The sequence below is a fragment of the Canis lupus genome, chromosome 3 (genome assembly GCF_011100685.1).
Source record: "Canis lupus familiaris isolate Mischka breed German Shepherd chromosome 3, alternate assembly UU_Cfam_GSD_1.0, whole genome shotgun sequence".
NCBI classification, from domain to species: domain Eukaryota; kingdom Metazoa; phylum Chordata; class Mammalia; order Carnivora; family Canidae; genus Canis; species Canis lupus.
The window spans coordinates 8,630,899-8,654,250 of record NC_049224.1 but is presented as its reverse complement, the minus strand read 5'-3'; the positions used below and the strand labels follow the sequence as shown (position 1 = coordinate 8,654,250).

The 23,352-nt window shown below is 37.1% G+C and overlaps 1 protein-coding gene and 1 long non-coding RNA gene across 7 annotated transcripts in view; one reads left to right on the top strand and one right to left on the bottom strand.

Annotated features, from left to right (window-relative positions):
- SLCO6A1 (solute carrier organic anion transporter family member 6A1) overlaps nt 1-15,580 on the bottom strand; it is a 94,184-nt gene extending 78,604 nt beyond the window's left edge. For 2 of the 4 annotated variants that reach the window (XM_038532241.1, XM_038532242.1), the window contains exons 1-3: nt 15,055-15,580; nt 3,039-3,299; nt 347-529 (exon numbers count right to left, since the gene is read on the bottom strand). In XM_038532241.1, coding sequence (XP_038388169.1) covers nt 347-529; nt 3,039-3,299; nt 15,055-15,367 — 757 coding nt within the window. In that variant the 5' untranslated portion in view covers nt 15,368-15,580. The remainder of the gene's footprint in view (nt 1-346; nt 530-3,038; nt 3,300-15,054) is intronic. The other 2 variants (XM_038532239.1, XM_038532240.1) reach the window with 2 other exon arrangements.
- LOC111095116 overlaps nt 14,740-23,352 on the top strand; it is a 35,532-nt gene continuing 26,919 nt past the window's right edge. For all 3 annotated transcript variants that reach the window (XR_005356604.1, XR_005356603.1, XR_005356605.1), the window contains exons 1-2: nt 14,740-14,843; nt 22,340-22,503. This is a non-coding gene — a long non-coding RNA (uncharacterized LOC111095116). The remainder of the gene's footprint in view (nt 14,844-22,339; nt 22,504-23,352) is intronic.

The window sequence follows — 23,352 nt, the reverse complement described above, 5'->3', positions numbered from 1 at the left end:
GCTTCTCTCTCTGCCTATGTCTCTGCTTCTCTGTGTGTGTCTCTCATGAATAAATGAAAAATCTTTAATAAAAAAATATTTATTTTTCCTATTTCCCTTTATCTCTTTAATGACTTTCAGATGACTTGTCTACAATTCCAAAACTTCAAGAAGTTCCTCAGAATTAGGTAGTCCAATGTGATTCTGAAGTCAAACATACCAGTTATCATTTATTATAATTATTATAGGGCCCTTATAGGGCCAGCAATTAGCATTTGCGTATCAGTTTAGATAGGTGCACCAAGGTATAAAAGCTCAATAAAAAATCAAAATAGGCCAATCATATTAGAGAGGAAAATAAACTTACCTATATAAATACCAGCTGAGTGTGTGGCAACACTATTGCCAATAAAGACTACTCCAAGGACATAAAGAGGCATTCCTGCTATTCCCTGCACAGTCTGCCCCAGGATGAAGGAAGCTATATATTTTGTTGAGAATGATGAGGATTTCTTGCAAATCTTGGAAGTCTTCATTTCTTGGCAAATATCTTTTGAAAAGATAATTACTTTTTTGTTAAATGAGTCAAAAGTCAAACATACAAGAAATATGCAATATCTCTCATGAAATATTTTACCTTTTACAAAGCTATTTCCACCTTATTTTTTTTTAAGTTAACATTTCATTTATACTCAATGTAGCAGTTCTAAAATCAACCATCACATTCTCAGAAAAAAAAGTTATGAAAGGAAATTTGTGGGAATACTGGAAAATATGAACATATTATAAACCAAATATAAGTGTATGCACAATAACGTATATACACAATGATGTGTGCATACCTATGCATACATATATATATATACACATATATTGTGTATATACACACACACGTTTCTCTTAAATTTGGCATCTGGCACCCCTGACTTTTGACACCCAGGGAAAAAATATTTCTAATGTTCTATATTATATGTATTATCAGATTATCAAATTCTGCATTATCAGTTTAGTTCTATATCTACTTTTTCAGCCATCTTCACATTAACTTTGTGTCACTCTGTTTAAATAATTTACCTTTTCAGACCCACTAACTTCTTGAACATGGGTTCATAAGGAGAAGGCATTATACAACAAAAATTTATTTCTGTTAGTCATTACATAGTAATTCACGAGATTTTAAATTCGTTTAGGTGGCAGTCTATTTCTTATGCTTTTCCTATTCACATGCTTGTAAAACAGTAGTAAATGACTATTTCTTAGAATTGCATTTGTTATTAGATTGGTAGATCCAGGCAATGCTTTTAGATCATTCTGAATGTGTTCATTTTGATTGGAATTTAACAAATGCTCTTAAAATATTTTCATGGAAAACTGGCTAGAATGCACACAGCAAAATAGTATGCTAATGGAAATTTTCGTCTGGTTCAGTATCCATATCGAATGCTAGTTGACGCTATGTCAAGTGGGAGGAGGTTTTAGAATTGTGATTCAAAATACTGAGGATTCAATTTTACACAGATACATTAAACTTGTGGTGACATCAGTATAAATGTGATAGTTTAAATTCCCTGATCTCTTAGTCCCTTGAATTCTTCTCCTCCCAAATATATGTGTTCCACTTAATTCTAAACTTTCAAAACCAACAACTACAAACCCTTCTTAATTGCAATTTCAAGCATTCCACATTCAAAACACCCCTATCTTTCTGGATCACTTCTAGTAACCAATTCCAACAATCCTTACAACCCACTAGGGTTTTGATCCTGCTCCTTTTCACCATCCTAACTAATGTCCTCTCATGTCCTTAATTTCTCCCATTGACATCTTAGCACTTTTAAATCCTTTGCCCTCTTATCATGCAATCCCTTGGTAAAATTGCAACCTTCATCAAATTAAATTCTTCTCCCAGCTTCACTATTACACTTATAAAGCTGAATGTGGCTGGAGGAAAATAAACAACGATGCAAATCTCACTTTCAATTCATAATTATGAAACTCAAGGGTGTCATTCAGCCTTCTGATAATCAAATATGTCCCTAGTGTGCTACTCTTGACTTCTCCTATAAAATTCAATTTGTGTGTTTCCCTTCTCCTAGTGATCAAAGTCCTGAAATCCCCTGCTGTCCAACATCTGAAAACAAATGTTTTCCACCAAGGGAACAAAACATTATAAATGTATGTGAATATAATATAGTTCATATTTTGATGATATATCAACATACTGTTTAATATATGAATTATATAGCACACAAATATATAAATGCATTTAATATGAACTATTTACTTATATTGTGAGCACACATCATAAGCATACTTTTAAATATCATAAGCATGTATATACACATATATACACACATTGACTTTTTCCACCATGTCTTGCTAAAGTCCAGTTTAAAGTTGCCAAAATGGTTAAATACATTTTAACATTGTTATGACCTATACATAGCAAGAAAGAAGCCAACACAACCAGAGTCAGAAATAGTTCTGTGAAACTTCAAAATAGCCTTTAACTACAAGCAATAGCAAAAAGAGTGTGGAATAATTTTTTTTAAATGAACAAAGTGAAGAAGCCACTAATATTTTTAAATTCCAAGCCCTATGCCAAAGTGCAGCTCCCATTTTGAAATGGTAGGAGTCTGATCTTTCTTTTTCTGTGTGTTTGTTTACGTATTTATTTGTGCTTTTATGTATGTGTGTTGAGGTCAAAATAAAGGATTAGGGAAAATATACTGTGGGAGATATAAGGAATTACCAAAGTTCTCAAGAGGTTTATAATACATATGAAAACTGACAAAAGAAAAACAATTTTATAAAACAATTATCCCAAAATATTCTTTCTTCTTCCTATGCCTATCTCTTACTTGAAAGTATATATGATCATGAGAAGATGAGAGAAGGGCATACATATGTTAGTAGGGAGCTACAATTAATTATCTTAATAAACTTGGTAATATACATAGGTACAGATGGGTAGATGTACAGACCGATATTATAAATTAGTTTAAGTTCCTAAGCCAATGGTTTAAATGAATAATAAGATGTACCTTTTATAATCTTACCTTCAATGTTTATACTTGATTGATAATTTCCATCACTAAAGTATGGAAAAGCAAATAAAAGTGATCCAAATCCTACCAAAAAGGAGGAAAACGTAATCCATCTTGGTATGTTTCCTTTTCCTCCATAGTATGATATAAACACTACTATCAGGCAAGATGAAATATCATAAGTCAAAGATAACAATAAATTCTCAACATTGCTCAGATGATAGGCCTTCTGAAAAGTATCAATGCTTAGATCTATGAGACCAAACACAATACCTAAAATATAAAAAGAAAATAAAAAGAAAGCAATATGCATTTTAAGAAACAAAACAGAACACCATGATACTCATTACAAACCAAAACAATTTGCATTGATTTAAGTTTATTTTACAGTATTCTGACTGTTTAAGATCTATAAGCACACAATTTGACTTCTAAAACACTAATAGGCCTTAATCAATAATAATATTTGCTAATTGAATTTTTGTACCAATTTTGTATTTATTTATTGAAAAATACTGATCTTTTTTAGTCATCTTACTTAGTATTCATCTTTATTTTAATGTATTATATTTCAATCATAAAAATGAATAAATAGCAATCTAATGAATATTTATCTACAAACCAGAACAGGAAATAAAACATCAAAATATTTGAAGCCTATCATGTGTTCCCCAAACACATTCCCCTCTCTCTCTGTAACCCATATCCTATATTTGAAGTTTATCATTTCTGACCCTTTTAAATGCTTTTTTTGGACAATGTGTATATCCTTGAACAATATAGAGAGTTTTCATGTTCTAAACATTAAGTAAATGATATCATATACCTGTATCTCTATCCCTCTCTAACCAACTAGGAAAAAAAATAATCACACTAAATATTTGAAACATAAAGAATTTAATATAGACATTGGTTACAAAAGTAGTACGTTTGTTGGAGTGAAAAGGGAAAAGAGTTACTCATCAAAACTTACACATTTGCAGAGCCAGAGCCATAAGCCTTGGCTGCTGAAGCACCCACTGCTGCTGCTGATGGAGCTGTTACAGTGATGCCTGAGCATAAATCCAGGAGTTCTTATTCACCTGCATTGGGCTATTGCCAAAAACATCACCAGAGACAGGAAAAAACAAAAAAGAGGCTTTCCTTTGCCCCTTTTTCAAATCTATTGCCATAGCCTCTCAATGGCAACGCCTAAGTGGAAGCCAGTGAGAAAGACTGGGAAATGTAGTTTATAGGCCCCTTGGCCCCTTGTAAAGAAGAATAAGTCCAGATCATGAATAATGAAGTTTATGGCCAAAAAAAAAAGTAAATTGCTGAGTTCAGCCTTTAGACTACTCAGGACTCATTTTCACCCTTCTTCCTCTATTTCATCAACTAGCATACCAAACTAATAGCAACATTGTCATGCTTCTAACATTGCATGATTCTCATTCTTATAAAAATATTCTTACTCTTTCAAAAAAAGAATAAAAACAAGGACACAGAGTCCAGTCATCATAACCATCTCAACGTAATATTAACCCATCATCTAGGTTAATCATAAATCTGAATGGATTTTCTTAATATAAAAAGTAAATTGCACAGGTATAAATTGTATAAAAAGTATAAAAGGTAAAAACAAATAACTTCTCAAACATATCATAGACCTAACCAAATTGGTAAGGGAATTTTACTGAAAAAGAAACTGTAAGTCAGACTTGGAGCAACAACAGTCTGACAGATCAAGACCAGCAGGAAACAACATATAAAAACTTTGCTGCATCAAAAAGAAGAATTTTCTTCAACTCTCATTTTAGATGTGGCCAAGAAGAACAATGGCCAAAGCAAGAAACGTCCTGTCAGCTAAATTCAAATCCTTCAATAGTTACTCTGAATGTGAATGGGCTAAGTGATCCCATCAAAAGACTCAGGGTGTCAGACTGGATAAAAAAGCAAAAGCCATCTATATGGTGTCTACAAGAGACTCATTTTATACCTAAGAACACCTCCAGCCTGAAAATGAAAGGGTGGAGAACTATTTACCATTTAAATGGTCCTCTAAAGAAAGCTGGGGTAGTTATCCTCATATCAGATAAATTAGAGTCTACCAAAGACTGTAATAAGAGATGACGAGGGATACTATATAATACTTAAAGGGTCTATCTAACAATTATGAATATTTATGCCTCTGATGTGAGAGCTGTCAAATATATCAATCAATTAATAATAGCCAAAGTAAAGACATAGATAATAATACACTAATAGTATAAGACTTCAACACAGCACTCTCAGCAAAAGACATATCTTCTAAGCAGAACATCAACAATGAAGGGCCTTGAATGATACACTGGACCAAAAAGATTTCACAGACATAAACAGAATATTCCATCCCAATGCAACTGAATACACATTCTTCTCAAGTGCACACGGTCTCCAGAAGAGACCACATACTGGGTCACAAATCAGGTCTCAACTGAGACCAAAAGATTGGGATTGTCATCTGCCTCAAACTACAATTCTTTGAAACTAGAAATCAATCACAAAATGAAATCTGGAAGAAACTCAAGCACATGGAGCTTAAAGACCATCCTACTAAAAGATGAATGAGTCAACCAGGAAATTAGAAAAGAATTTAAAAGATTCATGGAAACTAATGAAAATGAATATACAACCAATCAGAATCTTGGGGATACAGCTAAAGCAGTCCTAAGAGGGAAATACATCACAATACAAGCCTCCCTCAAAAAATTGGAAAAATTCAACACAAGCTAACTTTGCACCTAAAGGAACTGGAGAAAGAACAGAAAATAAAACCTAAACCAAGCAGAAGAAGAGAGATAATAAAGATTAGAGCAAAACTCAATGAAATAGAGACCAGAAGAACTGTAGAACAGATCAACAAAACCAGGAGCTGGTTCTTTGAAAGAATTAATAAGATAGATAAGCCATTAGCCAGTCTTATTAAAAACAAAAGAGAAAAGACTCAAATTAATAAAATCATGAATGAAAGAGGAGAGATCACAACAAATACCAAGGAAATAAAAATGATTTTAAAAACATAAAAACATATTATGAGCAACCATATGTCAACAAATTAGGCAATCTAGAAGAAATGGACACACTTCTGGAAAACCACAAATTACCAAAATGGAACAGGAAGAAATAGAAAACCTGAATAGGCCAATAACCAGTGAGAAAATTGAAGCAGTCATCAAAAATCTCCCAAGACACAAAAGTCGAGGGCCAGATGGCTTCCCAGGAGAATTCTACCAAATGTTTAATGAAAGAATAATACATATTCTACTAAACCTGTTTCGAAGGATACAAAGGGAGGGAACACTTCCAAACTCCTTTTATGAGGCCAGCATTACTTGATCTCAAAACCAAAGACTCCACCAAAAAGGAAAATTATAGACCAATATCCCTGAATGAATACGGGTGCAAAAATTCTCACCAAGATACTAGCCAATAGGATCCAACAGTACATTAAGAAGATTATTCACCATGACAAGTGGGATTGATCCCCGGGATGCAAGGTTGGTTCAACAGTCATAAAACAATCAATGTGATAGACCACATCAACAATAGAAAAAACAAGAACCATGTGATCCTCTCAACAGATGCAGAAGAAGCATTTGACAAAATACAGCATCCATTCCTGATCAAAACTCTTCAGAGTGTAGGGATAGAGGGAACATTCCTCAGCATCTTGAAAGCCATCTACGAAAACCCCACAGCAAATATCATTCTCAACGGGGAAATACTGGGAGCCTTTCCCCTAAGATCAGGAACAGGACAGGGATGTCCACTCTCACCACTGCTATTCAACATAGTACTAGAAGTCCTAGCCTCAGCAATCAGACAACAAAAAGAAATAAAAGGCATTCACATTGGCAAAGAAGAAGTCAAACTCTCCCTCTTCACAGATGACATGATACTGTACATAGAAAACCCGAAAGACTCCACCCCAAGACTGCTAGAACTCATACAGCAATGCGGCAGTGTGGCAGGATAATCAATGCCCAGAAATCAGTGGCATTTCTATACACTAACAATAAGACTGAAGAAAGAGAAGTTAATGTGTCAATCCCATTTACAATTGCACCATAAACATAAAATACCTAGGAATAAACCTAACCAAAGAGGTAAAGGATCTATACCCTAAAAACTACAGAACACTTCTGAAAGAAATTGAGGAAAACATAGAGATGGAAAAACACTGGAAGAATAAATATTGTGAAAATGTCTATGCTACCCAGGGCAATTTACACACTCAATGCAATCTCTATCAAAATACCATGAACTTTCTTCACAGAGTTGGAACAAATCATCTTAAGATTTGCATGAAATCAGTAATGATCCTGAATAGTCAGGGGAATATTGAAAAAGATAACCAGAACCGGGGGCATCACAATGCTGGATTTCAAGTTGTACTACAAAGCTGTGATCATCAAGACGGTGTGGTACTGGCACAAAAACAGACACATAGATCCATGGAACAGAATACAGAACCCAGAAATGGGCCCTGAACTCTATGATCAACTAATATTCGACAAAGTAGGAAAGACTATCCACTGGAAAAAGGACGGTCTCTTCAATAAATGGTGCTGGGAAAATTGGACAGCCATGTGCAGAAGAATGAAACTGGACCATTCTCTTACACCAGACACAAAGATAAACTCAAAATGGATGAAAGATCTAAATGTGAGACAAGAATCCATCAAAAATCCTAGGGGAGAACACAGGCAACACCCTTTTTGAACTTGGCCACAGCAACTTCTTGCAAGACACATCTATGAAGGCAAGGGAAACAAAAGCAAAAATCAACTATTGGGACTTAATCAGGATAAAAAGCTTCTGCACAGCGAGGGAAACAGTCAACAAAACTACAAGACAACCTACAGAATGGGAGAAGATATTTGCAAACGACATATCAGATAAAGGCCTAGTCTCCAAGATCTATAAAGAACTTATTAAACTCAACACCCAAGAAACAAACAATCCAGTCATGAAATGGGCAAAAGATATGAACAGACATTTCACCAAAGAAGACCTACACATGGCCAACAAGCACATGAGAAAATGCTCCGCATCACTTGCCATCAGGGAAATACAAACCAAAACCACAATGAGATACCACCTCACACCAGTGAGAATGGGGAAAATTAGCAAGATGGGAAACAACAAATGTTGGAGAGGGTGTGGAGAAAGGGGAACCCTCCTGCACTGTTGGTGCGAATGGGAACTGGTGCAGCCACTCTAGAAAACAGGGTGGAGGTTCCTCAAAGAGTTAAAAATAGACCTGCCCTACGACCCAGCAATTGCCCTGCCAGGGATTTACCCCAAAGATAAGATGCAGTGAAATGGCAGGACACCTGCACCCCGATGTTTCTAGCAGCAATGTCCACAATAGCCAAACTGTGGAAGGAGCCTCAGTGTCCATTGACAGATGAATGGATAAAGAAGATGTGGTCTATGTATACAATGGAATATTCCTCAGCCATCAGAAGAGATGAATACTCACCATTTGCTTTGACATGGATGGAACTGGAAGGTATTATGCTGAGTGAAGTAAGTCAATTGGAGAAGGACAATCATCACATGGTTTCACTCATATGGGGAATATAAGAAACCATGAAAGGGATTATAAGGGAAAGGAGGGAAACTGAGTGGGAAAAATTAAAGAGGGAGACAAACCATGAGATATTCCTAACTCTGGGAAACGAACAAAGGGTGGCAGAACAGGAGGTGGATGGGAGGATGGGATAACTGGGTGATGCACACTGAGGAGGGCACTTGAGGGTGTTATGTTGTATGTTGGCAAATTGAATTTAAATTTTAAAAAATGTTTAACAAAAAAAATAATAAATCTCCTGTCAGTAACTATGTCTATCTCTGGGGTTGGGATATTAAATTCCTCTTCTCAGGGTCATTTTGTAACCCAGAGGTGGATTTGTAACAATATATCCCACAATATTCTTTTATCAAACAGTAAGGGAGAAAGAAAAAAATTAAATACACACACACAAATGTGTATATGTGTGTGTGTGTGTACACATGAAACAAATGCTAGAAAAATTCATAGTTGCTGCAGTTTTAAATGGTTATGGAAACACAATTGCTATTTACAGCCTTCTTTCACTGTTCAACCCCTCTTCTACTTCTTGATCACACATGACATATGCAGGTTTCTATCTCAAAGCATATGCCTCACCTTACAGAAAAGCATTCACAATTTTTTTAATTGTTCTCTCCTAACTGGGCCTTACCTGAGTCTTCAGCAGGACATCATAATTTTCTATAAAGCCAAGAGTTTCTGGTTATTGAGATATGTGGTAAGACCATGATGAATATGAACTTCCGGATGACACTTTTTCTCTAATAAAATGAACTCCTTCATTTAAAGCAATGTGATAATAAATAAGACAACCATGATGGTGTGTGTATAAGGTATTTAATAAGTACAATAGCCACACCAGCAGTGGTAAAAATAAATCCAGGCCTTCAGTTCTTGCCTAACCTCCGTTCCTGATGGGATTGTCACTGTAAATATGAGCTCGCTGAACAAGACATACAATGACTGGGGGAAGATGCTAATTTCACAGGATGACTACTTATCTCATCGAAAGCTTCCACTGTGATGTTTTTCTTTTAGTGAATATCCACATAGGATAACTCTGCCTATTGAAAGGAACATGCCACTCACCCAGTTCTCCTAGTCATCAAATGGTCAAACCATTGGGCAGTTGCAACATGGTATTGAGGCAATCTGGACCATCAGACGTATTGCTCGATGGTCTGCCCACTAGGAAGATTTCCTTTACCTCTATTTTTTCAGAGCTGCTCCTCAGTGAAGCTATAGTGCTACCATAACACACTTCTACTTTCAAAAACCCACAACTTCACTGAAGATTATGCTTAACAGTGAGTAAAACAAGAAACTTTTCCTTCATTTTAGAAGAGATAGCCCTCATACTCGAAGCCAATTGTTCCTAGAAATATCACTGAAGTGGCAGGCAAATTTGTGGTGTAGAGTATCTCCCAGGATAGATTTTATGTTAGTCATTCTGGGAAGGCTGGGATCTAATTATAGTTATAAGTCTAGCGGCAATAAGGGTTGGTGGGGTGCATCATAAGGGCAATCAGCACTCCCTTAACTTGGGTGAGGTCAGTTTGGTGTCTTCAAGAAAGGAATTGCTCTCTTTAGAAATAGTTGCTCCTACCGAGAGAGGAGGTTTAGGATTTGGGGACTTATGGTCCTCAGATTCATTGAATTCCAGCCAAATGCCCTTACCCCAATTCTTACAGTTCCACTCTTCTCCAGTCAATATCTCAACTCTAGCAAAACTGGTCTGGTGAATCTGTGCATTGAGCTTAGGTTGTAATTCTGGGTTGGAACTGTTCAAGACATGCAGTGTGTGGCTAAAAATGATGAGAATCTCATAGAACCATCAGAGAAGCTCACACATTTCCCTGACCATGCCCTAACCTTCTTATTATCTTTCTGTAAACTTCCCAGGGAAGTTGGAAGCAGTCAATCAACCCCCGAACCCTTCTAGTCAAAAATCCTACCAAAGAAGTCAGTTGAAGAAGCTATTCATCTCCCATAGTATTGCCTTCAATAAGAACTTCATTCTAGGCAACATTTTAAATAACTCTTATTACTACATGACATAAACCTCAAGTATACCTTTTTCACGGGCACAAATACTGCTTTTTTTCATTGCTTTCAAGCCTAATCACACCAGATAACCAACTTTAGATTCTATCTTTGATGGTTTGTTCTTTTCCTGGTTCAATGCCTGTTATGTAGTAGTATATTTAAAAATCATATAATTTTTGTAATTTATAGGCAAATTAGTTATATTACATTAATGAAGCTAAGTTTATTCAAAAACTTTTCAAACACCTTTATATTATATAACTTTTTAAAAATATGATTCTTGATATGTACTCACATATCTTAATTTCTTAGCCATATTTATTGCTAATAAAATGTTATTCATACTTTTTTCTGAAATATATTCTAAAAGTATACTTTTAATATGAGCTTTTTTCTAATTGTTCTCATCATATTAGCTGCAAGTCATCCAAGTGGCTTTGTGTAGTTTTGCAGCAAAGCATTACTTCAGCAGGCCTTGATGCTCAAAGAATCCCTATCTTCAAGACTGGCCTTTGGTTGGTTCCTGGAAGATAACTCTGAGCCCTTGGAATATTCTGCTTGAGGCCTTGGACCACACAGAACCCTCTGATCTAACCGTTTATATTAAACAAGTGATTCAAGGTGAACATGTGTTGTTGTATGACTGAGGCCTTGGGCCACGTATCAGTGTGATCACATAATTTATGCTAATAATATGATTTCTGGTGAATGTATTCTTTGTTGTGCGTGCAAGAGTGGGGTAATGGTGTCTGAATAGCTGAGGTCAATCACACAGATGCTACATGCTTAAGTGACTGATCAAAAAAAAAAAAAAAAAAAAGCCCTAGACACCAAGACTCACATAGTCTTCCTTGTTTGGTAACTGTTTGCATCTGTTAACACACGTTGCTGCTGGAAAAATCAAGCATGTCCATGCAATTCCACTGAGAAAGGATACATGGAAGTGTGTGCCTGATTTCTTCTGGATTTTGTCCCATGGGCCTTTTCTCTTTACTTATTTTAATCTGTATCCTTTTGTTGTAATAAGTCATAGCCATGAGTATAACATCTTCCTGAGTCCCATATCCTTCTAGTTAATCATTCAGCCAGAATGAGGAAGTGGTACGGATCTCCAATTATATAGTTAATAAATGTGAAGCCCCAAATGACTCTTCACTGTAGGTCACATTTTAATTGAGAAATCACTCTCTAGGGGTTTATAAATATCTAGTAAGCTTAAGGAAACACTACTAAATAAGTTTTTTTGTATTGAAATATTTCTGCCAAAATACTCTCAGAGAATTTTTGACAAGTACCTTGTTGAAAGACAAAACTCTTCAAATAAGTTGCCTCTGTTTACAATTATTTTGAATGTTTCACCAAATTTAAAAGTGCAAAAGCCATGGGGCTTCTTAATTTCATACCAAAATATGAAAACAAATCAATGTAATTCATTATATTAATACAATAAAGGAATGCCAAAACAACAACAACAACAAAAAAGCAATTAACAAAACCCACCACATTTTCTTAATAAAAATACTCAGTAGAAATGGAAGGCAACTTCCTCACACTAATAAAACACATATATGAAAAATTTACACACTTAAAAAGTGAATCATAGTCACCATAGGACCCAGCAATTCCACTCCTGGGTATAAAAATCACTTCTCTAAATGAAAATATGTGTCCACACAAACACTTATATACTGTTCCAGTTCTACATGTAAGGAGCTCAGAAGTCACCACCCTGGCCTAATACACAACAAACTTAATGGACTAAAAAAAAATTAATAACTCTTTTTGGATACTTAACAGAAGACAAGATGCAAGACAAACTTGACTAGATTGTGCATTCAAATGCCATTATAACTCATCAACCCATACGCTTAAATTTGTGTTTGATTTCCAAAAATATAAGCTCTATGGTTAAAAGAAATGAGAACTTCTTTTAGGGCTGTGAGGGGGGCTCCAGCATTCTCAGACTTGAGCTGAGAGTTAGCAGAACTGAATTTGTCATTTTCTCCTCATAAGAACATTCAAAAGATTCCATCCATCACCAGCACCCTTACTTACAGTCATTACCACTACCAGAAGGTAAAGGGTAGAGCCAATTGGGCTTCTAAGATACATGTTTCCACCTGTACCTCATCGCAATCAAACACAAGTGGTAGCTTGATTCGTTACAATGCTACTACATGCCAAAAATGACTACCCATCTCTCCCACGGCCCAAACGGCTCAGAACCTCAAGACTAAAGGCATAATAAAACCAATCCTAAAATCCCACCTTTATGGCTATATCTTCTGGCATTATGCCCGACACCAATTTCATTATAGTCTGGATGCAATCAGGCAGGCATGCCCCGAGTCTGGTCATAAGGACACATCAAACTATACCCAGGTTGAAATTCAACATACAGAATGAAAGACCCATATACCTTAAGATTTGCATGGGCATAAGAAACAGGGGGGAAAGCGAGGAACTGCTACAGATTAAAGTCTAAAATATTACAGCTAAATCCAATGTGTGTTCCTGGATAGAACTTGGGACCAGAAAGGAAAATGAGATAATAGTGAGGCAGCTGGCAGTATCTGAGTGGGGCCACCAATTCCTAATTTGATGGTAGTGTTGCACTGATATTCCTGTCTGAAAAGTGGTTAGTGAGAAAAGTGTCCTCACTTTGGGAGAACACACCCTGGAATCTTTAGCAGCAATGGGCACCATGTCTGAAAAAGTCTGTACGTATTATGGTGAAGGAACAAATGTGGTAAAATGCAGACAACTGGAGGATGCGGGTGAGGGGCCACCTGTATTCTTTGTATCACCTTTGCACCCTTTCTGTATGTTTGAAATTACTTCAAAATTGTTTAAAAAGTAACAATAAATAATAAATAGATCAACGGATAGGATAAGTATACATGAAGAGATATATTGTTTTTATGAATAGAAGGCTCAACGTCATACCCAAACTGAGCTAATGATCTATATGAAGTCCGTTAATAAGTAGTGGAGCTAAAAACATTCACTGCAAACCACTTCTTCAAAAACCTTCAATGGCTCCTCATTACCAACCTAGTGAAGGGATTATATTTAGTGAGATAATACCTGTAAAGCACCTTACTCATCACCCAGTACATTAGTGAGGTGAACACCTTTTAGTATCCTCTCAAAATTTTCGGACTGGTATTTATTTATAGACCTTCATAATATGCTGAAAATTTGTCTTTTCCTTCTTTTGTATTCACTTATGCATTCAATACATACTTAATTGAGTGTCTTAGTCACTGTAATTGGAGAGACACGATGAACAAAACAGATATAATTACTCTTTTTGGTGCTTAGGTGAAACCATCATCCAAGCCAAAGTCATCACTCACCATTCTGAAACAAGGCTTTCCTGTAACTGAGTGGTTTTTTATCCAAACATTCATTCATTCATTCATTCATTCATTTCCTTTTACAGTAAATACTCCTTATCTACATTCCAGCTATTACAATTGTACCCTATTAATTAGGGTATAATTAAGATGCCCCTTCCCCAAGAAAGTTCCTCTTTAAAATCAAGATAAACTGATCATTATTTATGCATTCTTCTCATATGGTTCTTATCACATACAGCCTTTTTTTTTTTTGTACTTATTTAGAAATAACATTTTAGAGCAAAACCAGATCATGCTTGGCAAACTTCAATACCATCAGTGTAAACAGCATAGTAAAGGATTCTACGTGTAATGGGAGTGGTAAGGGCTGTGGCCAAGTAAAGAATGAATACCCTCTCTAAAGGCATTCAAATTCACAATCTTTGTTTAACTGTGTGGACAAGGATAAACACCTTCCAGTTTGACGTCTCTAACATGGGTTGTTTGAGGTTCCACTTCACCTCCTCAACTCATACACAAGGATGCCAAATCCAGGCGGGGAGCAGCTTGGCCAGCATGTCTCCAATTTGTGAGCAGAAGTAGAAACAAATGGGTGGTCACAGACACCATATTCAATTTTATTTTAATCCCCCGAATAATTTAACCTTGAACTTCCCAGGGTTGGTGACCAAACAATGTTAAATGACTCAACACCACCCTCCCTCCGGCTGCTCTCTGGAGGCCAAGCCCATCTATGGCCTCACACTCCCTAGGGTGGACTGGCTCCCTCAGGCACCTGCTGAAGTGAAGCGATGACAGGTGCACAAACCCGAGGTAATGGCCCATTTTTAATCTGTTTTGATTCCAGGTAGACCTTGAGAACCTTGAGAACGTGAGAGTACAGCTGCTTCAAGCTGGGGCACCCCAAGGAGTCCTCCACTCAGGCCTCATCCCTCTCCTGGCCTCCTCCTCCACCAGGTAGCAACCCCAAGGGTCCCTGAGGGCTGCCCTCACCAGAATGACAGCCACTCCCACTCAGGCTCACCTTGAGAGGTGACCAGGAGGCAGTAGAAAATCATGAAACAATAGATGTTGTTTAAACGCTGGCAGCAGGGAATAACCATGCAACCCAAGCCGCAGCGTCCCTCCAAACTTTCATTCCGTTCTCGATTCTTCTTCAGATTGGCCTCAGGCTGACCTCTCCCTTTTTGGAAAGCATGGAACTTGATCAGGCTAGTGGGAACTGTCCTTATACGCCAGACTCGCTTCTGGTCCTTCCTGTCCTCCTCGCCCTGAGCATTCTCAGCAAGCTGGGCCGGCGCCACCTCGGGCTCCACTTCTGCTAGGGCGTCCTGCATGGTGGGGGGCTGGGGTCACACGGGGGCGGCGGCCGAGGGAGGTGGGCCCTGCTGCTCCCAGGGGCCTCCCGCTCCCCCCGCTCCACCGAAGAGCCAGCAGGCCCGGACGTCAGCCAACCGGTGGCCACCAGAGGCCCAAGCCTCCAGAGGGAGCCTTTCTCCTTGAGCAGAAAGCAAACGTCCCTGCAAGGTTGACAGTTGCCCAAAGAGAACTTCCAAGGCTGCTTCCTTCTCTGCTTCCACGTGGGGAAGAGGAGTGGGGGTGGGGAGGGAGGGAAGCTAATACTACTGGATTCTAGCTGGAGTAACCCTAATGGAAGTCAGAAGATGCTAGATTTAATAGTTTTTGCTAGGACGCAACGAAAGACAACTGTGCAGCGAGGCGACAGTGGAACTGTCCCCCAGTTTCCCCACACTTATCCTAATTTTTTTTTTTGACCTGGATGATCTCACTGTAAACAACCCGAAAATTGCTGAAGGACCCGGGAGAAATCAGAGACATGAAAAGAAGACATTTCTGCCATATTTGGAGAAAAATCAAACAAAAAGATGGTAAAACCAATATCCCAATGAATGCTCTTATGTGAAGTGTTTCCCAAAAAGAAATTATTATCAGAGAAACTATCCTAGACCAAAAATAGAAAGGATTATTCTTTTTCTCTCTAAAGAGGGGGATGGGACCTAGGGTGTGATTTACTTTCTCAGGTACAAAAAAAGTTTACTGAACATAAAGAATTTAGGAGAACAATAAGAGAACATGAAATGTGTATATTTTTATGGTAAAAACTCACCTTCCTTTCGGCTTTTTTTTCTCAGACAGAAATATAAGTTATTCAGGCCCTATATACAGGCTAGATGTTTTTACAGGAGAAATGAAACTATCTTCCTTCCAGTGGATGAGACATTGTGTTTCCACAAACAATCCAGATCTTCAACAAAATTTTGTGCAGCCAGCAAGTGCTAGGCCTGGTAGACCAGGAGAAAAACCACTGAGAAGAGCTGGGGAGAAGGATATCACAGACTCCACCTTCAACCTGAGCCTTTAGCTTGCCTTACTATATGCCCATCAGGGAGTGGAAAAGTCATTTGCCTCTATTAAGAGACCTAGTTTGCCAAATATATGGTCACTACGTAAATAGAAAAAATGCCCTAGTTTTTCCATATTCATCATACTCAACTAGGATACCCATTCACAGGGCTTCATGACATTAATAAGCATAAATGAAATAGGATGCCTAGGAGGAAGGAAAGTAGAAGGACTCTGATTCTTGTGCCATGGTACCCAACTGGGCACTACATGAGAGCAAAGGGAAAAATATGGGTCTATTCAAAAGAAATTATTCTAAGACTTTTGCTTCTACTCAGAATATAGAAAGCCAAACAGAATGTTACCTGGCTCTAACAACTATAACCAAAAAAAAAAAAAAAAAAGAAAACCTGGATAATATAAAAAAGAATCACTTTTTAAGCCCATTGGAGAGCTACATTTGCAAAGCAGCCAGGTGAATTGCTTCCAAACTCCTAGGAAGAAGGATAGGACACAGACTCTTTCATCTTTTGTTGAACACAGAAGGAAGAGATAGCAACAATAAAATAAGATTAAAAGAAAACATTTGAAATATTAATTCTTAAAGGACAAGTGAGGGCTAGCATAATAGTTTAGAAATCCTAGGAACCTCAGAGACAAGGGGAATCCATACCCACGTATCAGATCTCTGCCATTTGACAGAGCAAGAGAACCCTCCTTAACGAGGAACACATTGGGTGATGATAAACTGATGCTGAGAGAGAAGCAGGGATCCTTGCTTACCTTCCTACTCCAAAGTGTTATGTTCCTGGGCCTTTGAACAAGCAAAGCCAAAGTAGTTCTTCCCTGGCATTGAGGCAGGAAACTCTCCTGCCCCCTAATCACTGCAAAGCAAGATGAACAGAACAAAAGCCATGTATCATTAAGAGGTGGGAAAACATTCTGTTCTGTGGCCCACCTGAAGGTTGGCTACCACCAGAGGGAAGGGTAGAAATACAAATCATCTGACAAAGCGAGAGGGGCAGGAGCAGCATCTTTCCAAGACTTGCCACCAAAACAAGGCAAAGTCCAACCATTGAGGCTCAGATCCTCAGGGCCTAAGTAAGGCTAGGGCTGTCCAGGAGAACCTCTCCTCTGTTTCCATTTTGAGCTTTGCATGAATACAAAGTCAATGGCACCACACCAATATAAGTGGTTCAAGAGAGCAGAGAGAGACCCCCTCTGTAGTTACAGGCATACTAGACCTGCTGAAAGCTGAGAGTGGAGTAGTTACACTGACAAAAGACTCTCAAGGTTTCAGACAAAGCATAAGGAAGTTTCAATCCCCATTAGAAGAATTTTAAGCCTGTGGTGCACTAAAGAGAAATAGAGCAAAAACAATATCCAAATCCATCTCTATTCCTATTGACACTGACACATCTACCCTAACAGTCAGATAGAAGAATCATCAATCCCAGGTATAAATACATTGGTATGAAATATATTTTCATATACAACATCTGAACATTAGCATTGAGTGGTCTGACACATGTATAACTGAGGTACCGGAGAGAGACAATGAGGTAGAAGAATTATTTGAAGATAGAAGGGTCACAAATTTTACAAAACTAATGAAAAATGTAGAAACACATAAGCAACAATCTCAGAAAATGCCAAGCAAGATAAATACAAAGAAAAATACACTTAAACATATCCCAGTCAAGTTGCTAAAAATCAAGCCCTATTAGAGAAGTTTGAAGGAAATGAGAGAAAAAAGAAATATAATTTATGGAAAAACAAATTTTTAAAGTAAATTACACTAAAAATACTTTAAAAAATAAATCAGGGGTGCCTGGATGGCTCAGCGGTTGAGCATCTGCCTTCGGCTCGGGCCATGATCCTGGGGTCTCGGGATCGAGTCCCACATCGGGCTCCCTGCAAGGAGCCTGCTTCTCCCTCTGCCTGTATCTCTGCCTCTCTCTCTGTATTTCTCATGAATAAATAAATAAAATCTATAAATAAATAAATAAATAAATAAATAAATAAATAAATAAATAAATAAAAGTGAATTATACTATGAGAAACTATGCAGTCCAGAATATAATAAAACTATATCTTTAAAGTATAAAAGTCTCCGACCAAGAACTCTTTGTCCATCAAAATGTCTTTCAAAAAGATGTCAGGAATTGTAAAAAAAAAAAAAAAAAAAAAAAGAAAAGAAATCCTCAAAATGTTAGCAAATCAAATCCAACAACATATAAAAAGAAGTATATTCCATGATCAAGTGGAATTTATTCCAGGAATACAAGGTTGGTTTAACATTTGAAGATCATTTAATGCAATTCACCAGATTAACAAAAGGAAAATCGATCTGCTCATTTTAATAGACGCAGAAAAAGCATTTGAAAATACTCATCACCCTTTCATGATACAAATCACAAGAAATTTAGGAAACAAGGGAACCACCCCGAACTGATAAACGGCATCAGACCCATTGACCTTTAACTTGTTGCCAGGGTTAGTTGAGGAATCCTCTGTGCAAGAAACAACTGTGTGAATGTGTAGCCATATTTTCAATAGCATTTAAAATACCCATCGAGAAAAATATGATTTGGCCCTTTAAGAAAGTAAGTCTGGAAATCACTACTGGAAGCATCAGATGACAGTCCTAAAAAGATATGTCCTTTTCACTTTAACAGAGAGCATGCGCTGGAAGGTCAGGGCAGCCACACCTGTAGTGATGTTTACTAACATAATTGCAAGCTAATAGAAAGACAAGGTTCTAGAAGCAGTTCTGCCCATGGCCATTTGGCTTTTTTATGGTGGTTGTTTTGATCCCAAAATTTTTAAAGTCCAAAGGAGTGTGAAAATGAAATACTAAGTGGTGCCTTACTAATTTCGTTTTAGTTTCAGCCAGAAATGAGGCCCTTGAAGTTTTTGAGTCTTTAAGAGACCAAAGCAACAGAAGAGTACTATACAATAGAAATAAAATGTCAGCACATATATAATTTCTAGTCCCGACCACAAAAAAATAAAAAATAAAAAGAGACAGGCAAAATTGAATTGAGTAATATTTTTTAACCTAATATGTCCTAGATATTAGCATTTCAACATATAATTAATATTTTTTTAATTTTTTTTTATTTTATTTATTTATGATAGTCACATAGAGAGAGAGAGAGAGAGGCAGAGACACAGGCAGAGGGAGAAGCAGGCTCCATGCACCGGGAGCCCGACGTGGGATTCGATCCCGGGTCTCCAGGATCGCGCCCTGGGCCAAAGGCAGGCGCCAAACCGCTGCGCCACCCAGGGATCCCTGTAATTAATATTTTTGAAATCATCAATTATTGATGGAATATTTTCTATTCTTTTATTTCCGCTAAATCTTTAGTATTTAGTTTGTATTTCATACTTACAAGACATCTCAGTTTGGACTGGCCACATGGCAAATGCTCAATAGCCATATACGGCCAGGGGCTACCACAATGGAGAATGTGATCATAGAGGATCGTTTTCAGTTCGTAGAAGTTAAGCATATAAGTTATGTGGGGGCTAAAATTTGTTTAAATCACAGAATTAATAGCAATTATTTTAAAGCTAGCTAAATGATTTCATTCTGTCTTTTTTTAATAACAGCATTTATTTGAGTGGAGAAATGTCTCATCACAAGGTTTTTATTGTATATAGAGGGCACTGCCATCCAGCTACAAGGATTGTAGCCTAAGTATTTAAGAAGAAATAACAGATCGTTGTTCGCCTTGTACATTTAACCTTAGTAAACATCACACCAAACAATCCATGGTGGCTATATTTATATGATGGTGCAATGTTTGCACAGAATCCCATTGTATAGATTTACTACAAGTTAGCCACTCCCATATTGATAGTATGGATTATTTCTAATTTTTGCTTTGACAATACTGAAACGGACATCTTCACATGTAGAGTATTTTTCTGAAAGTCAGATGTAAAACTTTTCATAGAAAATGTAGACCACCATTTGCTTCAACGTGGATGGAACTGGAGGGTATTATGCTAAGTGAAGTAAGTCAGTCGGAGAAGGACAAACATTATATGTTCTCATTCATTTGGGGAATATAAATAATAGTGAAAGGGAATATAAGGGAAGGGAGAAGAAATGTGTGGGAAATATCAGAAAGGGAGACAGAACGTAAAGACTGCTAACTCTGGGAAACGAACTAGGGGTGGTAGAAGGGGAGGAGGGCAGGGGGTGGGAGTGAATGGGTGACGGGCAATGGGGGTTATTCTGTATGTTAGTAAATTGAACACCAATAAAAAATAAATTAAAAAAAAAGAAAATGTAAACAAAGTTATAAGACACATCCCAATTTTGGAAATACCAAGTGTAGGAAAAACTGTCTTTGAATTTGCAAACAAATTTGTAAACAAAAAAATAATTTTGCATGGTTTCTGGAAGTTAACAAGTGACTGTCACATAAAATTTCAATATGGGCAGTGAAATATATCTACCAACTAAAGCAGTCCCTGAGAAATTAACCAATTCAAGGGCTTAAGATATTTCAAGAGATGAGTTTTAATTAAGCAATGAATGTTTATGAGATACTGTGAAATATCCTCCATATAATATCTATTTCAGCTAAAACCTCTAAACATATATGTAGAAAGAACAAATCACTAAAGTAACCTATTGAGGGTATTTCATTGAACTCTTTCTGGCAAGTGAGTCAATAAAGCAAAAAAAAAAAAAAAACCATGATGGTACAAATTACTATAACGTAGCTGAATACAGGGGTGACTTTCCTATTAATAAATACAGAAGACTTTTCAGAAGTGAATCCTATATTAAGGAATGTAGAACTTCCCTTTAGTAAATGGCTCTGGTTTGCTTAGTTGCCCTGGTGAATGATTCTAGATTCCTCTCTGATTGAATGTAGTGACAGTTTCTAATGTTGCTTCCCATAATTACACAAACTTATTACATATTCTGCACTAACTATAAGATCTACAGGCGGTAGGCTGAAAGGGACTGCAATCGATTGCTAAAAATATTAAGTATATGGGTACCGAAAGTAGTAGTTCTCTCAACGATTACAAATATTTTACTTTATTTTATCTATTTATTTTTTGGCTTCCCGTGAGCCTCCAGTTTCTGAGGTTAAAAGTCTAACTGCTAGATAAATGAAATGCTGAGTGATTTTTAAACTCAGAGGAAAACAAACATGGGGGCATGAAGGAAGCATTATAAATGGAGAATTAAACCTAGACTTTAGACCCAGATCTTCTGCTTAGTTACTATGTCATGTTGGAGAATTTTTTAAAACATTCTTACCCTTAACTCTTCATTTGTAAAATGAAAATAATAGTTAACTCATTTGTAAGAGAATTGTGAGGGTTAGAAGCAATATGCTAAAAGTATCTAGCATGGCTCCTGGTATATAGTAGATACTTAAACAATGATGATTATTTATCAAATTGTTACAATTATAAACTGTATATTAAAAAGTACCTACTATGCATAGCCCTCTATAAGTCAGACCCTCAAGCAATGGGTAGCACTTGAGGGCAAAATATATCAGTGTATGACCTCACCAAAGGCCACAGTGAGAGGACAACACTTGAGAGCATCCTTAATAAACTTGAATAAGTGATGGTTTGTAAGAAATATAACATCCAAAATCAATGTTTACTATGAAGTACATTAGACATGAGGCTGAAAACACTTAGAGATAAATTTAAAAGCAGTAACAAAGAGTTTTTAGGCTTCCTGAGGCAACTTTCCAACAATAAATGACTCAGAAAGGGAATGAGCTGAGAAGAAAGGAGGTAGAGGAGAAAGAAGAAAGAAGAAGTTGTCATCCAGGAACGACTTCCTGACTGACATCTTTGTAGAAAGAGGGGGCACTCAGAAGTATCTGGGAGAGCTGAGTTCTACGATTTAGAATGTGTGATGTTGAAATAAACATAAAGTAATTTTTACTCATTAGCTAATGAAGCCTAGGAATTCAGTGTGCAAATGGCTGAGAGGATTGAAGTTGGAGACAGTAGAAGATTATTTAGGAGGTCAATCAATGAAGTAAGAAGCAGCTGAATGAGAAGATAGATGGTGAAGATCTTTGGAAATGAATTCATGTCGGAGATAATGCACTTTGTAAGTAACCCCAGATTTAAAATCATTCAGAATGATTGCTAGATTACACGTTAAAGTTTTAAAAACAAATAAAACATTAAAAAAACAAACAAATTATTAAAGAGAAGTGATTCTGACACTTGTTAAAACATAAAGGAAGACTTGGCAGGATGCCTGGGTGGCACAGTTGGTTGGGCATTCGACTCCTGGTTTTGGCTCAGGTCGTAATGTCGAGCTCTGTAATGGGCTCCACACTTGGAGAGGGTTCTGCTTGGGATTATCCCTCTCTCTCTTCCCCTCCCACTCATGCTCTCTTTCTCTGTCTCTGTCTCTCTATCTCTCGAATAAGAAGATCTTGATTTAAAAAAAAAAAAGGCTTTGCAATAACGGTGAGAAATTGTGCTCAACTCCAAATACAGCAAAGCAAGTGGGAATTTACAGCTAAAGAGCAGACTGCAGGGGTCAGTAGATAGAAAATAATTAAGAGGAAAGAGACTTAAAGCATGACGGGATTCTTGCTAACAGGACTCTTGCTAAAAGCAAGCCAAGGACTTCTATATCAAAGATGGGGACAGAGAACTTGATCAGATATGGAGGGTGATCTGATATCAAGGGTAGGAAGATGATGTCTTAGCAGGATTCTTTGATAAGACTGGTTTAGACTAGTTGAAAAGAAGGCTCAGGGGAATCTGTCTAAAGTTTGGTCAAGGAGAAAGTCTTTGGAAGGATATTTGGTGCTTTGCTTCTGCTATGTGGATAAGACTCAATTTCTGCTACCTAAAACACATCTATTTTACTTGTTAAGTAGGCTCCATGCTAGGCATGGAGGCCCAACACAGAGCTTGAACTCGCAACCCTGAGATCAAGACC